The 21,699-nt window shown below is 44.1% G+C and overlaps 1 protein-coding gene across 5 annotated transcripts in view; it reads right to left on the bottom strand.

Moving 5' to 3' along the window:
* The window catches only part of MAN2A2 (mannosidase alpha class 2A member 2), a 2,415,216-nt gene that overhangs the window by 1,270,337 nt on the left and 1,123,180 nt on the right, over positions 1-21,699 (bottom strand). For all 5 annotated transcript variants that reach the window (XM_044078268.1, XM_044078266.1, XM_044078269.1 and 2 more), the window contains one exon: positions 10,314-10,491. In XM_044078268.1, the coding sequence (XP_043934203.1) occupies positions 10,314-10,491 (178 nt within the window). The remainder of the gene's footprint in view (positions 1-10,313; positions 10,492-21,699) is intronic.

The following is a 21,699-nucleotide window of genomic DNA, read 5'->3' as shown; positions in this document are numbered from 1 at the left end:
TGGAGTGGAATACCAGGTTTGGGTGGGCACAGACACCCTCTTGAGGAGGCTATAAAGCCATTAAAGCATTAAACAAACCCTGAGTAAAATACTGACATTCACATTGGGGATCCTTAACTACAAGGAAAATATGGTTAGTTTTCTGTTTCTTTTTCTGCAGGACATCTGCACAAAACACCTTTGGAGGGTCAGACCCTTGGTAACACTCAATAAGCCCAGTAGCGATCTCCTCCCTCACTAAGATCTGCGGAATCCCCTCAGATATAATTACATGAAGTTCCCCTTCAATGTCTGGAGAAGATGTCTGGAAAGCCTCAGAGAACAGCCGAGAAGTTGGATCCATGCCACCCTCCAAAAGGCTTGCAGCAGTGGAATCTGAAGCAATCATCGGATGATCCTCTGAGCTTTCACTAGCCTCACAGATGTCTGGGGGAGGCTGGACAGCAGCCATGTCAGACCAAAGTTTTCTGGCCTTTTTCCTAGACAACGGATGTCCTTCAAGATGGGAAGACTCCACCACAGCACATTAAGCCAATAGCTTCAGACATTGGTTTTCAAGGTAAATAGATAAGAAGGAGAGATGACTATGTAGGGGGTCTTGAAGACAAAAGCTTGGCAACAGAACACTGCGTATGATTGTGGGAAGTACCCAAACAGAACAGACACTGGTCGTGATGGTCTCCATGGGGAATCTGCCTCACAGACATTTTCCCCTGCCGGAAGACTTGAACCCAACCATCACTAATTAAAAAAGAAAGATAAGGAGAAACCCCAATAGAGCACTTACTGAAACATAGCTTGATAACCAGCACAGCAGAAAGGCATTCAGCCTGACGTTCAATGATGGTATTCAGACTGGTGGGAAAGATTTCTGAACCTATAAATCTAAGAACCTATGAGTGTGTGCATCTGTACATCACCTTTATGTCCTTTGCCTTGCACAGGGAGCATGCATGTGACATACAGTGCCGGTAAATACTAAAGGCTTTGGTTTACTGGCTGGACATTGGACTATCCTTGGCAAGCGATCCCTTCAGTTATGAATACTGCAACAGTGATATGGAAGGCATTTTATGCGTCGACACATGAATTAGTTCAACAATACCTATATTTACGGGGACATGAAACATGTATGTATTAAAAATGACTAAGTTGGTAGCAAAACATATGAAAGAAGAGACCAACCAGAAATTTATTATAAGAGACTGGAGACTAATGGCCATGTATGTGAACAGTAAGATGCAAGTGGTAGAAGTTTTTATTTCTTTTGGTCCAGTACATAAGTCAGGCATAATTTTAAAAGCCAGAGGAATAGTTATGGATGATAAATAAAAAGTTGAAATTTATTTGGAAATTGAAGAGGACAACAGTAAAGTGGATAAGTAGATTCTTCTTACTGAACAGGGTTACTTAGGACTACCTGATTTGAAGGTATACGTTTAAAGCTACACAACTAATACTTTCATATAAGGCACAAGAAGACAGCTATAGATCAAAGTGGAAAAAGATGATGGTGGAGCAAAGTGGAACTACAAGCAGTGAAGGCAGATTATGATTTTGGTGGCAAGCCCTTAATGAGAACAGACATAATTATACAGAATTATATACGTATAAACTGGCAGACAACATTATAAAGACTAACACTAAGCCTCTGAGTGAGTAGAGAAAGGAGATTTTGCCAGTAGGAATATATACAACTAAGGGTACGGAAGACAAGCAAGAGACTTCAGGAAGTTAACTGGAAGAAGCTAAGAAAAGGATTCGAATTAGCATCAGAAAATAAGTTGGGAAGTAGTCGAGCAGGTTTTTGACCTACAGATCAAAAATGCCTTCCATATCAGGGACTGTTGGCTGAATATAAACACAGAAAATGAGAGCATGGAGAGAGCAGACCCAAGTGAAAGACTACCTCTGGTAGGGTTTCTAAAGAATAAGCTATTAAAACATATTAGTATGGCATATAAAATACTACATAATTCTAAAATACAATTGAAGCACATAAAAAGACTGGGAGGGAATATTTGAATGATAAATTACAAAATAACAAGTCTGTAAGGACTCTAGGTGTGCTACAGAATCAAAAAAAGTTTTGCATGGAAATTTTTGAACAGGTACTTTTATACTCCAAGTAGACTTCACAAGATTTTTCCTGAAGTGAATACAAAATAATAATACAAAATAACAGAACTGTAGCTAGGTTACATGATGTCCTATATAGGCTTCATTGGTAATTACTAGGCTAGCTGACCTTGCAGGCCATTTTAAACCTAGCCAATTTCTCTTTTTCTACTTGAAATAGCATATCCCATTTGGCTATAGATTGGCCTTACCCACCCCATGGTTGATAATTATATATTACGCCTAATAAGAATAGCTGGGATCATACCACAGATAATGTGATACCACCATGCATGGGATAAAACATTTAGGAGCAGTCCTACAGGAAAATTTCTGTTTCCCATCCTGAGACCTAAGTTGCGCTTAAAAATGGACAGGGATGAACTTTGTTTTATGTGGATGGGGAGTCTCTTCCACAGCAGTAATATCATCTGCAAAATATACCTATCCCTCCAAACTGCTCTGCTGATATTGCAGAAGAGGTTTAGAACCCTAGACAGAGTACTTCTGATGGCATATGACTTGATGATGTGCAGAAAATACATCAGTAATGGATTGGAGGATGCCTAGACTGTAGGATACTGAGTACAGTGACAGGGCTTTGAGTCAGCCCATGTAGGATGTTGTTTGGGTCTTGTATACTTTTAGAAAGATATTTCTGTGGGCATTTCAGTTGGTGCAAGTGTCTGGAGCAAAATATATATATATATATATATATATATATATATAGATACACACACACACACACACACACACACACACACACACACACACACACACACACACACACACACACACACACACACACACACAAACACACACACACACACATATAGTTCCGTTATCTGACCCCATCCTCAATTTTTGTGCTCTAAATCTGTAGTAAACCACTTGTTTAAAAATGTAACAAGCAGCTTGCTACAGTTAAGATACTACACACCACTTGCTTCACACTTCAGCTGTGACAGCAAATACAGTATAATCATTTTTGAATGCTGGTAATGCACTACTGCACCACCAGCATCTGAAGATTGTACCCCTAACACCTCACGCCCTGAGCAACTGTTCTCTTTGGCCTGCATCTCTTCAAAATAATGCTCAAATAGCTGATTAATATAAGAAGGGTAGTAGAAATGAAAAGTGTATTTATTTATTTATTTTACATTTGTTGACTGGGAATGTCCGACTGAGCTGCAGCCCTTTTACTGTGGAGGCCCGGGGAGAAAAGCTCCACAATTATAAATTAAGGTTTACAATAGAAGCACAGAGTGAAAACATTACACAGAGAGATATTGTGATTTCTGACCTGAGTACAAATTATGTAAATATACAAGATTTCAGTCTATGGTATAAATTCTATGTAAATATACAAGATCTAGAAACTAAGTAAGAGAATTATCCAAAGTTAAACTATTTGCTAGCTAGTATTTGCTAAATAAACTAATATGAGTATATTCGAATGCACAAGAATAAAAGAATACAGCTACAATGGAAATGTATGCATAATATATGTAGACAATGATAGAAAGTGTTACTGTGATATTTTTGTTATTAATGCATGAAAGTTCATGCTACAATTAAACTACATGATTCACTTTTTATAAAAAAGAAGTTATGTCTTACCATAACGTTCCATCTATGTTGTTGGTCTTTCATTCATCACTGATGGGTTAGGTTCCAAGCCCTCAGAATCAAGTCAGCCTAATACCAAGCTCGCGCCAGCCAAAAAACTCTCGAGCTAAGCTTCTACCCATAATGCCCTTCTCCCTGTTACCTCATATCAAGTTTGCCCATCTTGTACTAGTAAAGCAGAGGCCATTTCTGCGCAAATACCCTAACTCACCACTTGGATCCAAAGTATCCCCCAGGATCCTTTGGAGGGGGATGGAGGGTGGGAAGTGATGAATTAAAGAACAACAACAACACAGATGGAACGTTATGGTAAGACATAACTTCTTTATCTGATGTTGTTAATCTTCTTTCCATTCATCACTGATGGGACAGAATCCCCAGCTACCTTGTGTTCCTTGGGCGGCCCTTATGGAAGAACGTTCCTGAACACCATTGAGCCAAAGGCAGCTCTCCCTTTGGAGACCACATCCAATTTGTAATGATTAATAAAAGTGTGAGGGTTAGCCCATGTGGCTGCTGTGCAGATATCATCCATAGAGGCTCTGAAATGGAAGGCTACAGATGTTGCCATAGATGTGGTATAGTGGGCTTTAACATTCTGTGGTATAGGTTTTCTTGCAAGTGAAAAGATGTAGCATATGCAGTCCCTTAGCCATTTTGATAACATGACCTTGGAGACAGAGTTTCCCATTCTAGATCCAGAGAAGGAAATGAAAATTTTGTATTGCTTTGGTTCTGTCTAAATAAAACCTCAGTTGTCTGTGTACGTCCAAAGAATGTAGACAGTATTCCCCTTTATTAGTAAAATTTGGGAAAAATACTGGCAAATCAATGGTCTGATTGATGGAAAAATTTGAAACAACTTTGGGGAGAAAACATGGATTTGTCCGGAGTGATACTCTGCCCTTGTGACAGATTAAATAGGGCCTTTTAATGCATAATGCCTGAAGCTCTGAAATTCGTCTGGCTGATGTGATGGCTACCAGGAAAAGGGATTTCCAAGATAAGAATTTGAGGTCACACTTCGCTGCAGGTTCAAAAGGGGGTTGAGTTAAGGACTGAAGAACTAAAGTGAGGTTCCATGGCTGTATAAGTTGTCTGACTGAAGGCCTAATGTGAGAGATCCATTTAAGAAAGGTTTTGCATAACCGAAGTGAGATGAGGGAAGAATCATCCAAACCATCATGATAGTTAGAGATAGCCACTAGATGTACTTGTATGGTAGAGGTTGCAGCTCCATCTTCCAAGAATTTTGACAGGTATTGTAAAACTGCTGTAACCAGAGTAGAGTACGGATCTAGCCTCTTTTTCTTAGACCAAATAGAGAACCTCTTCCATTTGTCTAGATATAGTCTTCTGGTGGATGGTTTGAGAGAGGACAGGATAATATCACGTACAGGTGAGGTTAAGGTTATCCTGCATGGTGGTTAACGGAAGTGTAGAAACCAATCTGTCAGCTTGAGACTGGATAGGTTTGGGTGACTCAACTCTTGGTGGTGACAAATCAGATCTGGAAGAGGGCCCAGAATCCACGGTCAACATAACCAATGAGGCCGAAGGAAAGGGAACCAAACCTGTCGAGGCCAAAAAGTGGCTATGAGGATCACTTTGCATTTCAACTGAATAGCTTTCTTTATGAACTGGGAAATCAGAAGGGATGGGAGGATAGGCATATAGCAGTCCCATGGGCCAATCTGAATCAGAGCGTTCCTCGGGGACTACCCCTGTGGGGAGAATAAGGCAAAATAGCTGCTGCATTTGTTGTTTGATGGGGAGGCAAATAGGTCACAGCAAGGCTGGCCCCAATGGCTAAAAATTTCTTCCACTATATCGGGATTGAAGGACCACTCGTGAGAGGCAGGAGAATACATCTGCTCAACTTCTCTGCAATCATGTTGGAATTCCCAGGGATATGCATTGCTATCAGAAAGCGGTTGGAAGCCATCACCCACTGCCAGATTCTCATGGCCTCTCGACACATGGGATAGGACTTGGTTCCTCCTTGCTTGTTGATATACCAGACTACTGACATGTTGTCTGACTGAATTGCGATCATTCCAGAAGGAAGAGCAGATTGGAATGCTTGCAATGCTAACAGCACCACTCTCAGTTCTAGAATGTTGATATGCAGGTTGGCCTCCAAAGTGTACCATGTACCTTGGACTGTCTTTCCCCTGGAAATGCCCCCCCCCATCACGGAAGCATCCTTTGTCACAACGGCCTTGGGTTGGGGGGGTGGAATGGACAGCTCCAAAGATCTGTGTCTGGCCTTTTCCACCAAAGAAGGTCCTGCTTGCAACAATTGGTTATCTGAATTTGAAAACATAGAGGGTGGTAATTCAGGGACCACTGGGATAGTAGAAGCCATTGAAGTTTTCACATATGCAGTTTCGCAAGAGGCACTATTGGTATAGAAGCTGCCACGGATTCTAAAACCTGAAAAACCTCCCTTGCTGAGGCTTTGTTCTGACAGAATCACCCGGAGTTGGCGCCTCAATCTCTGAAGTCTGTGAGCACCAGGCAAGAACTGGTGTCGAAGACTTCTCCAATGAATTCTATGTTCTGAGTTGGGGCAAGGTTGGATTTCTCCCAGTTTATCATTATCCCCAAAAGTCTCACCTGGGAAAGAGTGTATTGCAGGGCTGTTACCAGAACATGCTTGGTGGGGGTGGTAAGGAGCCAATTGTCCAAATACGGAAACACTCTGAATCCTTGCAGTCTCTAGTGAGCACTAACCACTGCCATGCACTTTGTGAACACTCTGGGGGCTGAAGTGAGTCCAAACGGCAGGGCACGAAATTGGCAGTGATTGACTCCTAGCCAGAAGCGAAGTAGACTCCTGGAGCGTTTGTCCATTTTGATGTGGTAATACATGTCCTGGAGATCTATCGAGCACATCCAATCGCCTTCCCTTAGAAAGGGGAGAATTAACTGAACCGTGACCAACTGGAATTTCATTTGGGCAACAGACTTCTTCAATTTGCTGAGATCCAGAATTGGTCTCCAGTCCCCTGTTTTTTTGGCACCAAAAAGAATCATGAGTAGAATCCGGATCCACATTAGTTTGGTGGGCCTAATTGGATGACTCTTTTTTGATACAGCTTGTTTATTTCTGCAGCTGCTTCTTCCCTTTGACTGGGTGGAACATCGGGAAGTTTCGCCGGAAGGTTCAGATAAGTGATGAGGGGAATGTTGTAGTCTCTGGTTATGATCTTCTGCACCCAGCGGTCAGAAATTATTGAATGCCAGGCAGCGTGGTGCAGAGAGAAACATCCCCTGACTACTTCCATAGGAAAGCAATCAGGCCGCTCTTCAGGAGTGCTGGTACGGCTGCCCAGGGAAAGAATCCCTGGGTCCCTGATGACACACACCTCCTCTGCCTCGGTAGGGGCGTCTTCCAGAACTGTTACCCCCTCTGCCCCTGGAGTATCCTCGCCACATGTGGCACGGAAAGGACCCTGAGATTTTTTTTGTGCCACATTTTTCCTCTCCTCTGGTTCCTGGAGAAGGAACATTGAGGACTGGAAAAATGTAGACCTACAGCAGACAGGGTCTTACCATCCTGCTCACACCTGGCCAGGGCATCTTTCTCCTTAGGGCCAAAAAAGGAAGATGCTTTGATTGGAGCATTCAGGAAGAAAAACTTGAAAGGGTCCATGAAGTCACAGAGGCGCATCCAGGCATGGCATCTCATAATTATGCCTGAACCCACCACTCTAGCCACCCCTTTGGTTGCATGTGAGAGCAACCTCATGGATGAATTGGAGATCAATTCCAGGGTTGCGAGCTGCAAGGCAACTTTGTCCCTTACCTCGTCAGACACTTGTCCTGCGAGTGTTCCACAGGGTTCGGAAACCAAGTCTCTTTGCAGCCTCGTACAATGTGCCAAGTAATTCAGAGACCATAGGGCAAAAGTTGCTGAAGCAAAAACTCACTTCCCTGTCTGTCCACAGCCTGGGACTCTCTGTTGGGTGGATGAGCAGTATAACTCTTTTTGGCAAGATGCTTTTTCGTGGCCGCCGCCACCACCATAGTATCGAGTGATTAACCTCTTAACCAGTGTGGGTTTTCCTCAGGGAGGGGGGAGTATCTTGTCAGGTCTACAAGGGATCGACTCAACTGAATCAGGGTTCTTCCAGGTACACTGCACTACAAGTTGTACCAGCTCATCTGCAGGTGAGGTCACCCAAGAGGTAGATGGCAAGGCATGGAAAGCCTGCAGAAACACGGACTCCTCGGAAGAAGGGTTAGTGGGTTTCCAATCACCCCTCTGTTTCAACATTTGAAGGATGTCCCCAAAGGAGACATCATCAGGGGGTGACCGTGGGGACCCTTCACAGTCATTAAAATCCATATTCTCTGTCAGAGACTCTTCAGGAGAGACCATGTGCTTCCTCTTGCACAATCTCTTCCGTGGGGGTTCCTCAGCAGGAGATTCTGAGGAGGACTCGGAAGAGGGGCCACCCTGTAATGGGGTCTCCTGCAACTTTCCTGCCTGGTGTCCGGGGTGGTGGTTTGTGTCAGCTGTAGCTCAGGGGGGAAAAGAGGTTTGGGGTTCCATCGGTGGAATGCTTCCAGAAGCAAGTGCCCTCTCCATAGCTCGGAAAGCAGGTCCACCCAAAGAGGAATGGGAGTCTGGAACCAAGAAGGACAACCTCGGAACCAGGGTTACACCCCGCTCCATCAAACCCGCTCCCAAGGATGGAGCCTCAAGCAGGGTCGGTGCAGACAGAACTCCTGGCGCCATGAATGGAACCGTAGAGACACTCAGAACCACGCCATGAGGCGAAGAGCCTGCAGCCCAATCACGGGGTTGAGGAAGGTCCAGTTCAGCGGGGGCCGAAGGCCAAAGGGACAGTCCTGGAGCCCCAGTGAGGTCCACTACAGGCACCGAGATGGGGGGGGTTCTAAAAAGGACACTGTAGCTGAAGACTTTGGAACTGGTATGGTCAAAGTAGGAGAGTAGGATGGAGTCCGTGGAGAAACCAACCCAAGTCCTGCAGGTGGATGGGTCCTAGAAGTAGTGGGTATCCCCCTGGCTGTCAACAGCTGGTCCACAAGACGCACCACATCAAGCTCGGAAAGGCTCCTGGTGGATCTAGTGGATACTCCCGATGGGGAGTCAGGTCGTTCTAGGAACGGACTGTATACTTGTCCTAGAAATGTATATGTTGATGGAAAGTATCAGGTCCGTGGTGTGGAATCTACTGACACCGATGTCTCAAGTTTGGAGACCAGAAGACTTGTCAAAATTGTCGTTATCGGGACCATGAAAGAATTCAGTGCTGAAGGGGCACTCAGAGCCGACACAGAAGGTTCAGTAGCAAGTGTAATCACAGAGATAGGCATTGAAGGCGTGCACTGTGCCGAGGTGGCACTCAGTGCCAAAGTAGTAGTAATCTGTGAAAAGTCAGTAGTCGGTGCCACAGACAGTATCAGAGCTGAAGCTGGTGCCAATATCTGAACAGTCATAGTCGGAGCAGAAGAGGTGGACTTATGCTCCGAAGATAATTTAGGTACCTTAGGCTTTAGAGGTTTGCCCTGGTCACCCGATGGTGAAGAGGGAGCAGAGTGGGACCTTTTCTTATCCTTGGTTGGAGGAGATGAGACCTCCGTTGCAGAAAAGGCCTCTGAAAAGTGCGACTTAAGAAGGCCCTTCAGAATCAGCTTGTTTTTGCGCTCGTTCAAGGTGCGCTGGCTAAAACCCTGACAAATTACACAAGGGGGTTGCACTGAAAGATGGGGCACCCCCAAACAATAAACACAGTCATCATGGGAATCACTGTTAGGCAGTTTACCCTTACATGAAGTACAATGCTTAAACCCCGATGTGCCCTTTTTATCAGATCATGAACAAAAAACACACAAGTTAGGTAGGAAAGTAAGGCAAAGAGTTCTGATTCTACTATATCTATGCCTAGTATGTCTATAGAAACCACTATATCTAAATATATATCAAAAACATACAACCAGTTAGCTGAAAGAGAAGAAGAAGAAAGACCGATGATGGTATTTAAGAAATGCCACAACGGTAGGAGGAAAGGCCGTACCACCAATAGTACTTGTAAAATTACCAAACGGGTAGAAATAGATGGGTAAAAGGTTTAACTACAGCTTCAAATTAAAAGAAATATCAATATCAACAACAAGAAATAAGAGATATACAAAATATCCAGAAAAAATATCAAAAGTTTTCCACTTAGCTGAGAGCTTGGCTGAAACGCGGCTTTATGGCTACACGGCAAATGAGATCTGAGGTAACAGGGAAAAGGGCACTATGGATAGAAGCTTAGCTCGAGAGTTTTTTGGCTGGTGCAAGCTTGGTATTAGGCTGACTCGGTTCCAAGGGCTCAGAACCGAACTCATCAGTGATGAATGTAAAGAAGATTAACAACATCAGATCAAATGTCATGTATTCATTTCAATCTTGCTATTTTTTCATTGTGAGTATCAGACATTTTTCCTACTATTCATCTATGTCAGGGCACTCAAAAATATGTTCAGAAGTGAACAACCTTACCTCCTACCATGACTAGTACATTCCTTCTGTCCTTATCAAATACCTGAACATGAAGTTCTGGATGTGAATTCATGTAGTCAAAGAGCTTCTGATAGTTGACGAATTGGTTGTCCCACTCTTGAGGCTTGTCATACCTGAAATCATCTCCCAGAGGGATTAGAACCACTTTGCTACGATAAAGCTTTGACTTCTTGCGATACTGATCCAACAATAACTTAACCCTTACAAGGAGGAAGGAAGAAAGAAAAATTAACAATAATGACATACAGTTACACATTTACTTATTTTAGTTTGCTAAATGAGTTAGTCCTATTAAATAAAACACTTCTTTACAGGGGAGATTCAGGGAAAAAGGCTACACAATTCGAGACTATTACTTATCTTGTAATAACTTATTACTTACCCAAGTACAGTTATGTCTCTGTAGGTGCATGTAAGTTACAATTATAGATACAGCTCTGTTCACCTAGTATTACAGTTCTGAGGGTTTCAGCTCCACCCATTGCAAGTGGCACCTGGAGTGGCCAGGGAGTATGCAGTTCACTATGTCAAATATGTCGCAACCCCAAACTTTGCTTTTGTATCAAAGTAAGGGGCAAATAATGAGGACAGAATTCCAGACTAGGGGGTTTCAACCAGTGCTGATAACTGGTCATCAGTAATAAAACTGTTAAATAATTTAACCCCACCATTGAAGTATCACAAATTTACAAGATATACAAATACTGGCCAGCTAGCTAAAGCCTTAGCAAACTTAGTATGGATGACCAAAACAAAAAAGTGATAATTACTTTTACTAAAAGTATGGTTTTCAGGGTGCAGTGTAAGTGAGCTTATACTCACACACACACACACACACACACACACACACACACACACACACACACACACACACACACACACAAAATGCAATGTCTAGAACAGGTATATCATAACAGACTGACAGCTCTAGACAAAAAGGACAAGGAATACATGCAATTAAAAACAGGTTAGTTTACTTGCCTAGTAGAACAAGTCAATAATCAGGATAGCACATGGGATGAGAAAAGGGTAAATCATCTTCAAGGGCATGCATTCCAGCTTTGGTGCTCCATCCAGGGTTTGACTGCACATCTTGGAAACAACAGTGTCCAACCTCAGATGAGGAACTCCTAAATTATGAGCTAAATGAATAGGCTATGAAAGTGTATCCTGTAGCAGAGAGGGAAGGGGTAGAAGATGGAAGAGTACAACAAAAATGAAAGAAGATGTACACATTCATCCTAGCAGAACTGATAAAGATAATTAAGACATATAAACAGTGGCCAGGAGATAAAAGTACTAACAGGATCCCTTCATATGTGGGACATAGGAGGACATTCTGTGATGTTAAAGGTCGAAGACATGAATATATGCACTTGTTTGATATATAATTCTTGACTTAAACAGGTCTTGAATGACGTCAATCAGTTAATCACTGAGGTACAGTCACTGATTAGCTGGCTAGCACTTTTTTTTTTACAAGAGTGGTTAGATTCCAGTGCTGTTACTGTATAAATCATGGAAATTATCAATGAAGCGACTTAGCAGCTGCAAGAGATGACTATGCCAGTGGCCGCATATTCATTAGTAATGGAAAATATGGCTTTCTTCAAACATAGATAGGACCAGTCTCTTAAATTATAACAAGTCTATTGAGAAAGCATTTGGTTAACAATTCACCAAACTAATGGAAGGGATAACTAATCTCTATCCTTGGAATATCAGTACAGGCAGGTGTGAGATGCAGTGCAAACCATGACCCAAATACGTGAACACATGGATGAGAGAAAACAGAAACAGACAAGAGAAGCAGATGCCTCAGGGGGACAAGTAAATAAAAACAAGTGTTTTTGACTTAATAGAATGGAGAATACCTAGAGAAGAAAAAAGAAGTTAAGTACTCACTATAACGTTCCATCTGAGTAGTTGTACTTTGTCTTCAACCTGTGGGTATTCGGATCTGGATCAGATCCAAGATGGCAGCTTCACTAGCATCTGATCCAAGCTCCAAGCTCCCATAATACCCCTCCATCTCCTTCCTTCCCTCAGATCAAGTTTGCTGCACCATAAACATAAGCCCAACCCAATGAGACCTTACCGCAAAAGGTTATTCACAAAACCTAACAAGCATGAACAGGAGAGCCGCAGAGGTGCCCTCTCCTACATACCAGAGTACTAAAATAATGATAAGGTCAGGGGGAAGGAGGAAGGGACAGCTGAAGACAAATGAAGTACAACTACTCAGATGGAACGTTAATGTGAGTACATAACTTCTTTATCTGAAGTAGTTTACTTCATTTGCTCTTCAACCTGTGGAACAGAGCCCCCAGCTACTAAACACCTGGGTGGCCCTCATGGAAGGATATTCCAGAGCACTGTGGAGCCAAATGATGCTCTCCCTCTAGATATCACATCCAGTTTATAGTGAGAAATAAAGGCATGAGATGAGGACCAGGTAGCCGCAGAAAAAATATCATCCAGAGATACTCTGGACCAAAAGACTGCTGAGGTAGCCATGGATCTGGTAGAATGTGCTTTTACTTGATCCGGAGGTGACCTGCCTTTGTCTTTGTATACCTGAAGGATACAATGAGAGATCCAACGAGCCAAAGTTACCTTGGAGATTGGTTTGCCCAGAAAAGGTTTAGAGTAGGACACAAATAACTGATCGGACTTGCAAAAGGCCTTAGTTCTTTGTAAGTAAAACCTTAGATGTCTATATATGTCTAACAAGTATAATTTATATTCACCCCTGTTCTAAAAATTTGAGAAGAAAATAGGTAAGTTAATCGTCTGGTTAATATTGGTTTCAGAAGCCACTTTGGGAAGAAAGGAAGGATTGGTACAAAGCGACACCCTGTCCTTATGGAAAATCATATATGGAGCTTTGATAGACAATACTTGAAGTTCTGAAACCCTCCTAGCTGAGGTGATAAGTACTAGGATGGCCGTTTTTCAAGATAAAAATTTTAGGTCTACTGATGCAGCTGGCTCAAAGAGTGGAGCAAACAGAGCCTGTAAAATCAAAGTAAGGTCACAAGGAGGGGTAGGATCCTTCACCGGGGGTCTTAAAAGAAAGGTACATTTAATAAAGGTTTTGCAAAGTCTAGAGGATGCTAAAGAAACCATGTTCTCCCCAATATGGAAGTTGTAAATGGTAGCCAGTTGAACTTTTACAGTAGAAGAGCTAGCACTCTGATGGAATATATTCACCAAGAACTCCAACACTGACGGGACCGGAGCTGTGAAAGGGTCCAGGTCCCTTTGAGAAGCCCAAATGGAGAAACGCTTCCATTTACTGGTAGATGATTTCTGAGCTGCCACCAGAAAAGTCTTGACCGGAGAGGATAAGTCAGGAGTCCTAGCTATCAATGTAACTGGAGCAGCCAAGCAGTGAGCTTTAAACTGTTCAGGTTTGGATGAGAAACCCCTTTGAGGTGAGAGATGAGACCCGGAATCGGATCCAAGATCCATGGAGGAGCTAGAAGATGAGACCAAAGGAAGGGAAACCATACCTGGCAAGGCCAAACGAGGCAATAAGGATCACTTTGCTCCCCAGCCTGCAAGCCTTCTGGAGGAATTTTGAAATAAGAGGCAATGGAGGGTAAGCATAGAGCAGACCGAGAGGCCAAGTATGGACTAGAGCGTCCCTTGGGATTCCCCCTGCGGGGGGGTTCAGAACGAAGAACTCACTGCACTTCACGTTGGAATGAGATGCAAAGAGATTGCAGCAATGCCAACCCCACTCGAGGAAGATCTGCTCCGCTACATAAGGATTCAGAGACCACTGGTAAGGCATCAGAATAGTCCTGCTCAGTTTGTCCACCCATATGCTGAACCATCCCAGAATGTGCATTGCTACCAGAAACTGGCTGGTGGAAATCGCCCATTCCCACACTCTCATGGCCTCACGACAAAGGTCGTAAGATCTGGTCTCTCCCTGCTTGCTGATGTACCAGACCACTGACATGTTGTCTGACTGAACTGCAATAGTTCCCAGAGGGAGAAAGGCATGAAGGGCCTGCAAAGCCAAAAGGACCGCCCTCATCTCTAGAACATTGATATGCAACTTGGTCTCGTTCAGGGACCACGTGCCTTGGACTGTCCTTCTCGAGCAATGCCCCCCTCCCAACCCTATCTGGGAGGCATCCTTGGTCACCGTGGCTTGGGGAGGGTTTGCAATAAATGAGCATCCCTTGGCCAGTTCCGAAGAGTGCATCCACCAGAGGAGGGACTCCCTGCCAGTCCTGCTGATATGTATTGGATGCATCAACAGCAGATCTAACCATGACCATTGGACTGCTAATGTCCCCTGTAGTACCCGCATATGTAGAAGAGTAAAGGAAAGAAGAGTAATGGTGGCTGCCATGGAACCAAGAGCTCATAATACCATCTCTGCTGAGGGGAGGTGAAACTGAGTGATCAAGGACAAAGGAGTTGTAAGCTCTGAATTCTCTCTGGGGTTAGAAAAACTTTCATTTGCAAAGTGTCTATCCTTGCTCCAATGTACTCTAGAACCTGGACTAGGTTCAGAGAATACTTGACTGTGTTGATAGTGATTCCCAGATGACCTGACAGTTTCAGAAAGTATTCTCTGGTTTGACAAAGTAGGCACATGGTGGGGGCAACAAGGAGCCAATCATCCAGGTGTGGGAAGACCTGTATTCCCTGAAGTCTAAGGTGAGCCACTACAACTGCCATGACCTTGGTAAACACCCTGGGGGCTGTGGTGAGACCGAAGGGTAGGGCTCGAAACTGATAATGATTGGCCCCTAGCCGGAAGCGGAGGAACCTCCTGGAGCATCTGTGCATCTTTATATAGTAGTACACATCCTGGAGATCCATCGAGCACATCTAGTCTTTCTCCTGCAGGTAAGGCAGGATGGATTGCAACATGACCATCTGGAACTTCTCTTTGGCAACTGACAGGTTGAGGTTGAAAAGATCCAGAATAGGTCTTAGGTCCCCCGTCTTTTTTGGCACCAAAAAGAACCTGCAATAGATGCCCGAACTGGACTGATCTTGGAGGACGGGTTGGATGACTCGTTTCTTTAGTAGCTTGTTTATTTCGAATGCTGCTACCTCCCTTTGTGCGGCTGGTACATCTGGGAGGTGTTTTGGGGGAAGAGGAGATACCACAAAGGCGATGGAGCAGCCTTCTGGATATGATCTAAAGCACCCAACAGTCTGTTGAAACGGACTCCCATGCCGTTAGGTGCAACGAAAGATGACCCCAACTGTCTCCAGAGCAGAGCAGTCAGGCAACCCCTCAGGGCTGCTGCACAGGCCTACCCAAGAAAGGTTCCCGAGACCCCAAATTCCTTGGACCCCCTCTGCCTCTGGGCCGGCAACTATCAAAACCCCCTCAGCCTCTGGGGGAAGATGAGTCCTGAGTGTTCCTGGAGAAGGATCTTTGAGGGGTAGAGAACCAGATCCCGACGGCAGACAGCACCTTCCTGTCCTTTTCACTCTAGAGCAACGTCTCACAAACGGTCTTCCCAAACAAGGAAGAACCATCATAAGGGGGCATTCGCAAATGACATCTTAAAGGGTCCCGTGAACTGACACAGCATGAGCCAAGCATGTCGCCTCATGGCAACTCTGGACTCAGCCACCTTTGCTGCTCCTTTGGTGGCATGTGAAAGGAGGTGCATGGACATGTTAGATACCGCTTTTAAAGTGGTTATCCACATGGAGAATATGGTCTTATCCTCCAGCGACATGGACTCCAGGGATGAATCAGCTAGCTCCCTGACAAGGTCACACTGCAGTTGGGTGACGTGTGCTAAATAATTCAGTGCCCTTATAGAAAAGGTGGCTGAAGAATACACCCGCTTCCCTAGATGATCCATCGACCTGGACTCTTGGTCGGGGGGATGGACAGTAGAACTTTCTTGTGCCAGTTCTTTCTTGGTGATGGCTGCTACCACAATAGCATCTACTGGGGACCCCTTGTTCCAACTAGGCCTATCCGAAGGGGGACTTAGGATCTTATCTGGACGTTTCGGAATTGGCTCCACAGTGTCCGGTTCCTTCCATGCCTGGGTGGTGATAAGGTCCACCAAGGGATCCTTGGGGGGGGGACACCCAGGAAGTAAATGGGCCCATGCCAAAGCCCTCCATAAACACCAACTTGTTCGAGGTAGGCTTAGGGGCAGACCACCCCCCCTTGGCGCAGGAGTTTCATGATGTCTCCAAAGGAGACATCATCAGGGGGTGATCTGGGGGAGCTTTCCCCTTCCTCCAAATCAGTGCCCTTGGTGAGGGACTCTGGGGAGGAGTCCAGGTGCCTCCTTTTGCATGTCCATTTGTGAGGAGCCTCTTCAGTGGGACTCTCCAGAGCGGACTCGCAAACTGCCTGTTGTTCTGCAAGGGGAAGTGCCTGGGGCACATCAAGCACGAGCTGTCCCTGAGTGGACAAAATGGCTGAAGCCGCACCCAGAGCCAAATAAGTCGGGGTGGAATCCGAGTAAATAGTCAGGAGCCTCGACCCACTTGAGAGAACCCTTTCCACCACATCGAATGCCAAAGGAGAGTGAGCCTCCTAGGACACCAGTAAGGAAGCAGCTCTCCTCGGATCCAATGGGGGAATAAGGGCTGAGCCCGCAGATGCCGAGGGGAAGACCGTGACGCAACACAGTCAGAGCCAACAGAAACCCCACCTCGTTTCCGACACCCAGAATATGGCTCCGAGAGCTGCTCAGGTCCAAACTAGTCAGATCCGACGTGCTCAAGGTAATGGCCAACGTCAAGGTACAATCGGCACCGACCGCCCCCGACTACAAAAACTCTTGGATCAAAAAACTCTGATACAGGGGGCCAGATTGGAAAAGGAGTTTAGGGGTGAAAAAGGGAAGTGAGCTCCCCGCTCCAGAGGGAGAGGGGACTGGCAAGACTCCCATCTGGATCTGGGTGCAAATGAATCTTCGCATCATTTTGTCCATCTCCGCTTCACTTTTACTGGAGTGCGACGATGATGCTACTGATGCCAACCTGGAATGTCGGTGCACAGAGGCACTTGAAGAAGGTCTAGGCTCCTCTGGCTCTGGCAAGGACCTAGGTGAGCTGAGCTGAGGAATGCTAGGCCAAGAAATAGCCTGTAGTTTTTGAGGAGGACCTGATGGACCAGATCGGTCCAGGGATCTCTTCCTCGCCTTGTCCCTGTCCTTTTTAGGCTGTTCCCCTTCCACAGACCTCTTGTCAGGAGGATGAGTCACGGCCTGGGAGGAGGATGAAGAAGAAGAGGCAGTCACAGCCATAACTAGAATAGTCATGGGGACAGCTGCCCATGAAGTAGAAAGCAGTCCCCTTCATAACTAATTTGGCCTTGTGGTCTTTCAAGGCCCTTGGATTACAGCCCATGCAAATCAAGCAGGCAGTAGAAAGGTGAGGGACTCCTAAGCACACAACGCACAGAGTGTGGACATCAGCTGGGGACAGCTTGTGGTCACACTCTGTGAACTTCCTAAAAACAGGCTTAGTCTGCTCAGCCATGCCAAGGAAGAAGGCACAAACAGTCTTTACTGACCCAACCACACACACACAGACTAATAAGGTGGAGGGAAGGATGGGGGAGACTACCACTCTAACTAAGCTCTTTTTTTTTTTTTTTTAAACGCGACGCAACAACAAGGTAGGAGAGGTAAATGAAAGGAAAACCTGACCTAACATTACAAAAAATAACACAAACTTGTCCAAAAAAATCGCTACTGAAAATCACCACACCTGGATCTCCAAGACCATGATGCTAGGCTAAGCCGCAGCAAACGGGATCTGATGGAAGGAAGGAGATGGAGGGGTATTATGGGTAAGGGGAGGAGCTTGGAGCTCGGATCAGATGCTGGTGAAGCTGCTGTCTCGGATCCAATCTGAATCCGAATACCCACAGGTTGAAGAGCAAATGAAGCAAACTACTTCAGATTTGATGTAATAAATGCAGATGAACTGTATGACAAAAGACAACAAAAGAATGGGAAGGAATGAAAAGATCCATGCAGGGGGAAATGTAGGTGGGATGATAGAGGTGGCAGTACTACTCCAGTAAGTAGTGCACAGGAAAGACAATAGGGTAATGCAGTAGATGTTTGAGTTTCTCACAGCTGCAGTAACCTTTAGGCTACACAAGCTGTGTCTTGCCCAAGACACAACTGGACAGCTTCCAAAAGCTCTGGCTCCCATCCAGACCTCCATACTGACTGGGCAGCCCTCTGGAGGGAACATCAGTAGTCTGAGTTGAAATCTTCAGGGCTTTCTTGCCTAAAAGTTAAGCAGCAGCATACTCATCATGAATTATCAAAACAAGAAACAACCAATACATTTACTTCCCAACAATAAATTATATGAAAGAATAGAAAGGGTGGTGGGGGTAGGTAAAGTCACTGCAGCAGTGAGGAATATGAACATCTACTGTTATGAGTAAGTGCAACTTACAGAAATGCACTGTGTTCATTATTCCCCCTGCTGCAATGGCCTTTAGGCAATATGGGTTGATTACCAAAGCCTATCTAACTTGGGAGTAGAAATTATATGGATCTAGCTGCCCCTGGAGAATGATCCTAGCAAAGCCAGTCCTGGATCTAGAAAAAGAATCCAGTTTTTAATACCTTGTAAGGTATGTACAGAGGACCATGTAGCTGCCTCTAGAATACTTCGAATCTACCTCTTTCTAATATGCCACTGAAAAGTACAGTGGGCCTTGATACGGTCTGAACTGGTTTACCATGGTAAGCATAACAAAAGGCAACAGGTGAAGACAACCATCTGGAAATAGTTTGCTTTGACACAGGTTGTGCTTTCTTTGTCCCAACATAAGAAATAAATAGCTGATCAGCTTTTCTAAAGGACTTGGTTCTGCCAAGATAATTTCTGAGCTGCTTATGACCATCCAGAGTATGTAGAATCCTTTCTCCCTGGTTTTGAGGATCCAAATATAACACTGTGAGATTGACTGCTTCATTCAAAGTGAACTCTGAAACAACTTTGGGCATGAAGGAGGGATTTGTTCTTAATGATATCCTGTCACTATGGAAGGCAAGATAGGATTCACTCACCATGACAGCATGCAACTCAGATACGCTTCTTGCAGATGTCAGAGTAATGAGCAGAACAGTTTTCCATGTAATGAACATTAAATCCATTTGATATACAGGTTCAAATGGAGATATGGCTAGGTTTTCCAGCACAAAGTTAAGACCCAGGAAGGAGCAACTTGTTTACGGGAAGGTCACAGGTGTAAAACACCTTTAAGAAACTTTTATTAAAAACAAAGAAGAAAGTGAAAGATTCACCGACAGACATGTTGAAATGACTGCAAGGTGTGTCTTGTAGACCACAGACTAGTAACTCATAAAACATCTGAGCACCACTGGTACATAATCCCTGACAGGGCCCTGGTTATTGTTTATAAACCAACTAGAAAAGCTTTGCCACTTGCCAATATAATACCTTCTAGTGGCATGTTTTATTGCCTCTTTTAGTACCTGCTGTATTGTCCTCTGAAAACAAGTGTCTAAAATTCAATCATCCAGGCAGTTAGTTGAAGATCTTTGAGACAGGAGTGTATCAAACTCACCTTGTCTTGTGTAAGTTGATACAGTTTATGAGAATGCTTATGGTAAATACCCTTGGCTAATTCCATAAGATGGGAGAACCAAAGGTGCCTGGGCCTAAAGGAAGTCACCACAATTACTTTGGAGAATTCTTCTGAATCTTCAGAATTAGCCAGATATCAGTGGAACAGGTGGAATTGCATAAAGGAACATTCCCTTCCATGGTGATGGAAACGCATTTGTTTTACAGGCCTGTTTGCAAGGAGACCTGGAGCAGAACTTGTTGGATCTATGTTTGGCTATCAAAAATACATGAACAGCTAAATACCAAACGTGAAACACAACTAACCAAGGAGGGGGGCTTTGTCCCCCAGACCACCCCCTCCCAGCTATATATACCAACTCCGAGATCGCACTACAGTGAGGAATAAGGCAAATTTAAGAGTTTTCCCTCACTTACTTTATATGTTGCGTTACTTCCTGATTGTTGGCAAACTATGGTTATTTGATTAATTTATTTTCGTAGAAGTAGTTGTTCGCTAATTTCATCTTTCGATGTTTAACATTTGGTATTTAGTCATCCTTGTTTTTTTGTTTTCGATAGCCGAACATGGACCTGAATTTTTTCAGCTGTCTGTTTTGAAAGGAGGCAAAAAGATCTACTGAAGGTGTTCTCCACAACTGGGTCAATTTCCTCATTTAACCCTCATTCTGATGGGTTTGGCATGGTCCTGTTCAGCTTGTCTGTCACCATGAGAGATGCTTGGAGGGTTAAAGACTGCTGAAGATCTATCTCCTAAGCCATCACTCCCCACCTGTAGAGAGGGTACAACTTTGTGCCCAACTGTTTGTTGATGGACCACATCACTGTGGTATTGTCTGTAATCACCTAGAGAGGTCTTAGGGACCATAGATAATGAAGAGATTTTAAGCCACGGATCACGGCAAACATCTTTTTGACATTTGTGTCTTTTGGTCTGTCTGAAGAATTTCATAGGCCTTGTACCTTGCACCTTCAATGAAACTGCCTCCCCCAAGCAAAAATCAAAGGCATTCAAAGTTACAGACTGACTCAGAGACAAAGGAGAAAAGGGATGACCTGAATTTGCTTGTATTTGGAGTCTCCATCAGTAGTTTCTTTTTTACAAAGCTCAAAATTGGAATTTGAAATTATATAAGATGAAAATTTTGGGTTCATGTGTTTTTTAGAAATCACTGAATCATTCTCATGTGTAACGAGGCAAAAGGAATCAACAGAATCATAGATGCCATGAACCCCAGAATCCTAAGACACTCTCTGACTGATGTCTCTAACTGGGTTGAGATAAACAGGAAAGTTTCCTTATAACAATCCATCTTCTCCTATGTCAAAAAAGCTTTTTTTTTGCTGCAGGATGTCTATAAGACCATCCTAGAAAGACGATCCTGTGTGATGGGTCAAGGTGGATTTCTGAATATTTATATGGAACCCCAAATTGGTCAGAAGAGATGAAACCCATACTAATGAGTATTTGAAATCTGGAAATGCCATTCAGTCTACAGCAAGCTGTGACCTGAGCTAGACACTTTGTAAACACTCTTAGAGCATTAGATCAGAAGGGTAATGTAAAGAACTGATAATGTGATCTACACACAGAAAATCTGAGAAATTTATTGAGCCTAATAGCTGTGGGAATGTGATGAAATGCATCTTTTAGATATAATTTTATGATAAAGCTTCCCTGGGGAATGAGAGGTAACAGACTCTAAAAGGTCAATATCTTGAATTTTGAAACTTTTACACACAAATATAAGATGGAAAGATCACGAACGGATCCCCAAGAAGACTCTTTCTTTGGTACTAGAAACATTCATTTTAGA

Source organism: Protopterus annectens, chromosome 7.part0 (assembly GCF_019279795.1).
Source record: "Protopterus annectens isolate FY-2018-M chromosome 7.part0, PAN1.0, whole genome shotgun sequence".
NCBI classification, from domain to species: domain Eukaryota; kingdom Metazoa; phylum Chordata; order Ceratodontiformes; family Protopteridae; genus Protopterus; species Protopterus annectens.
The sequence above is the reverse complement of the archived record's forward strand: the minus strand, read 5'-3'. Positions and strand labels throughout refer to the sequence as shown.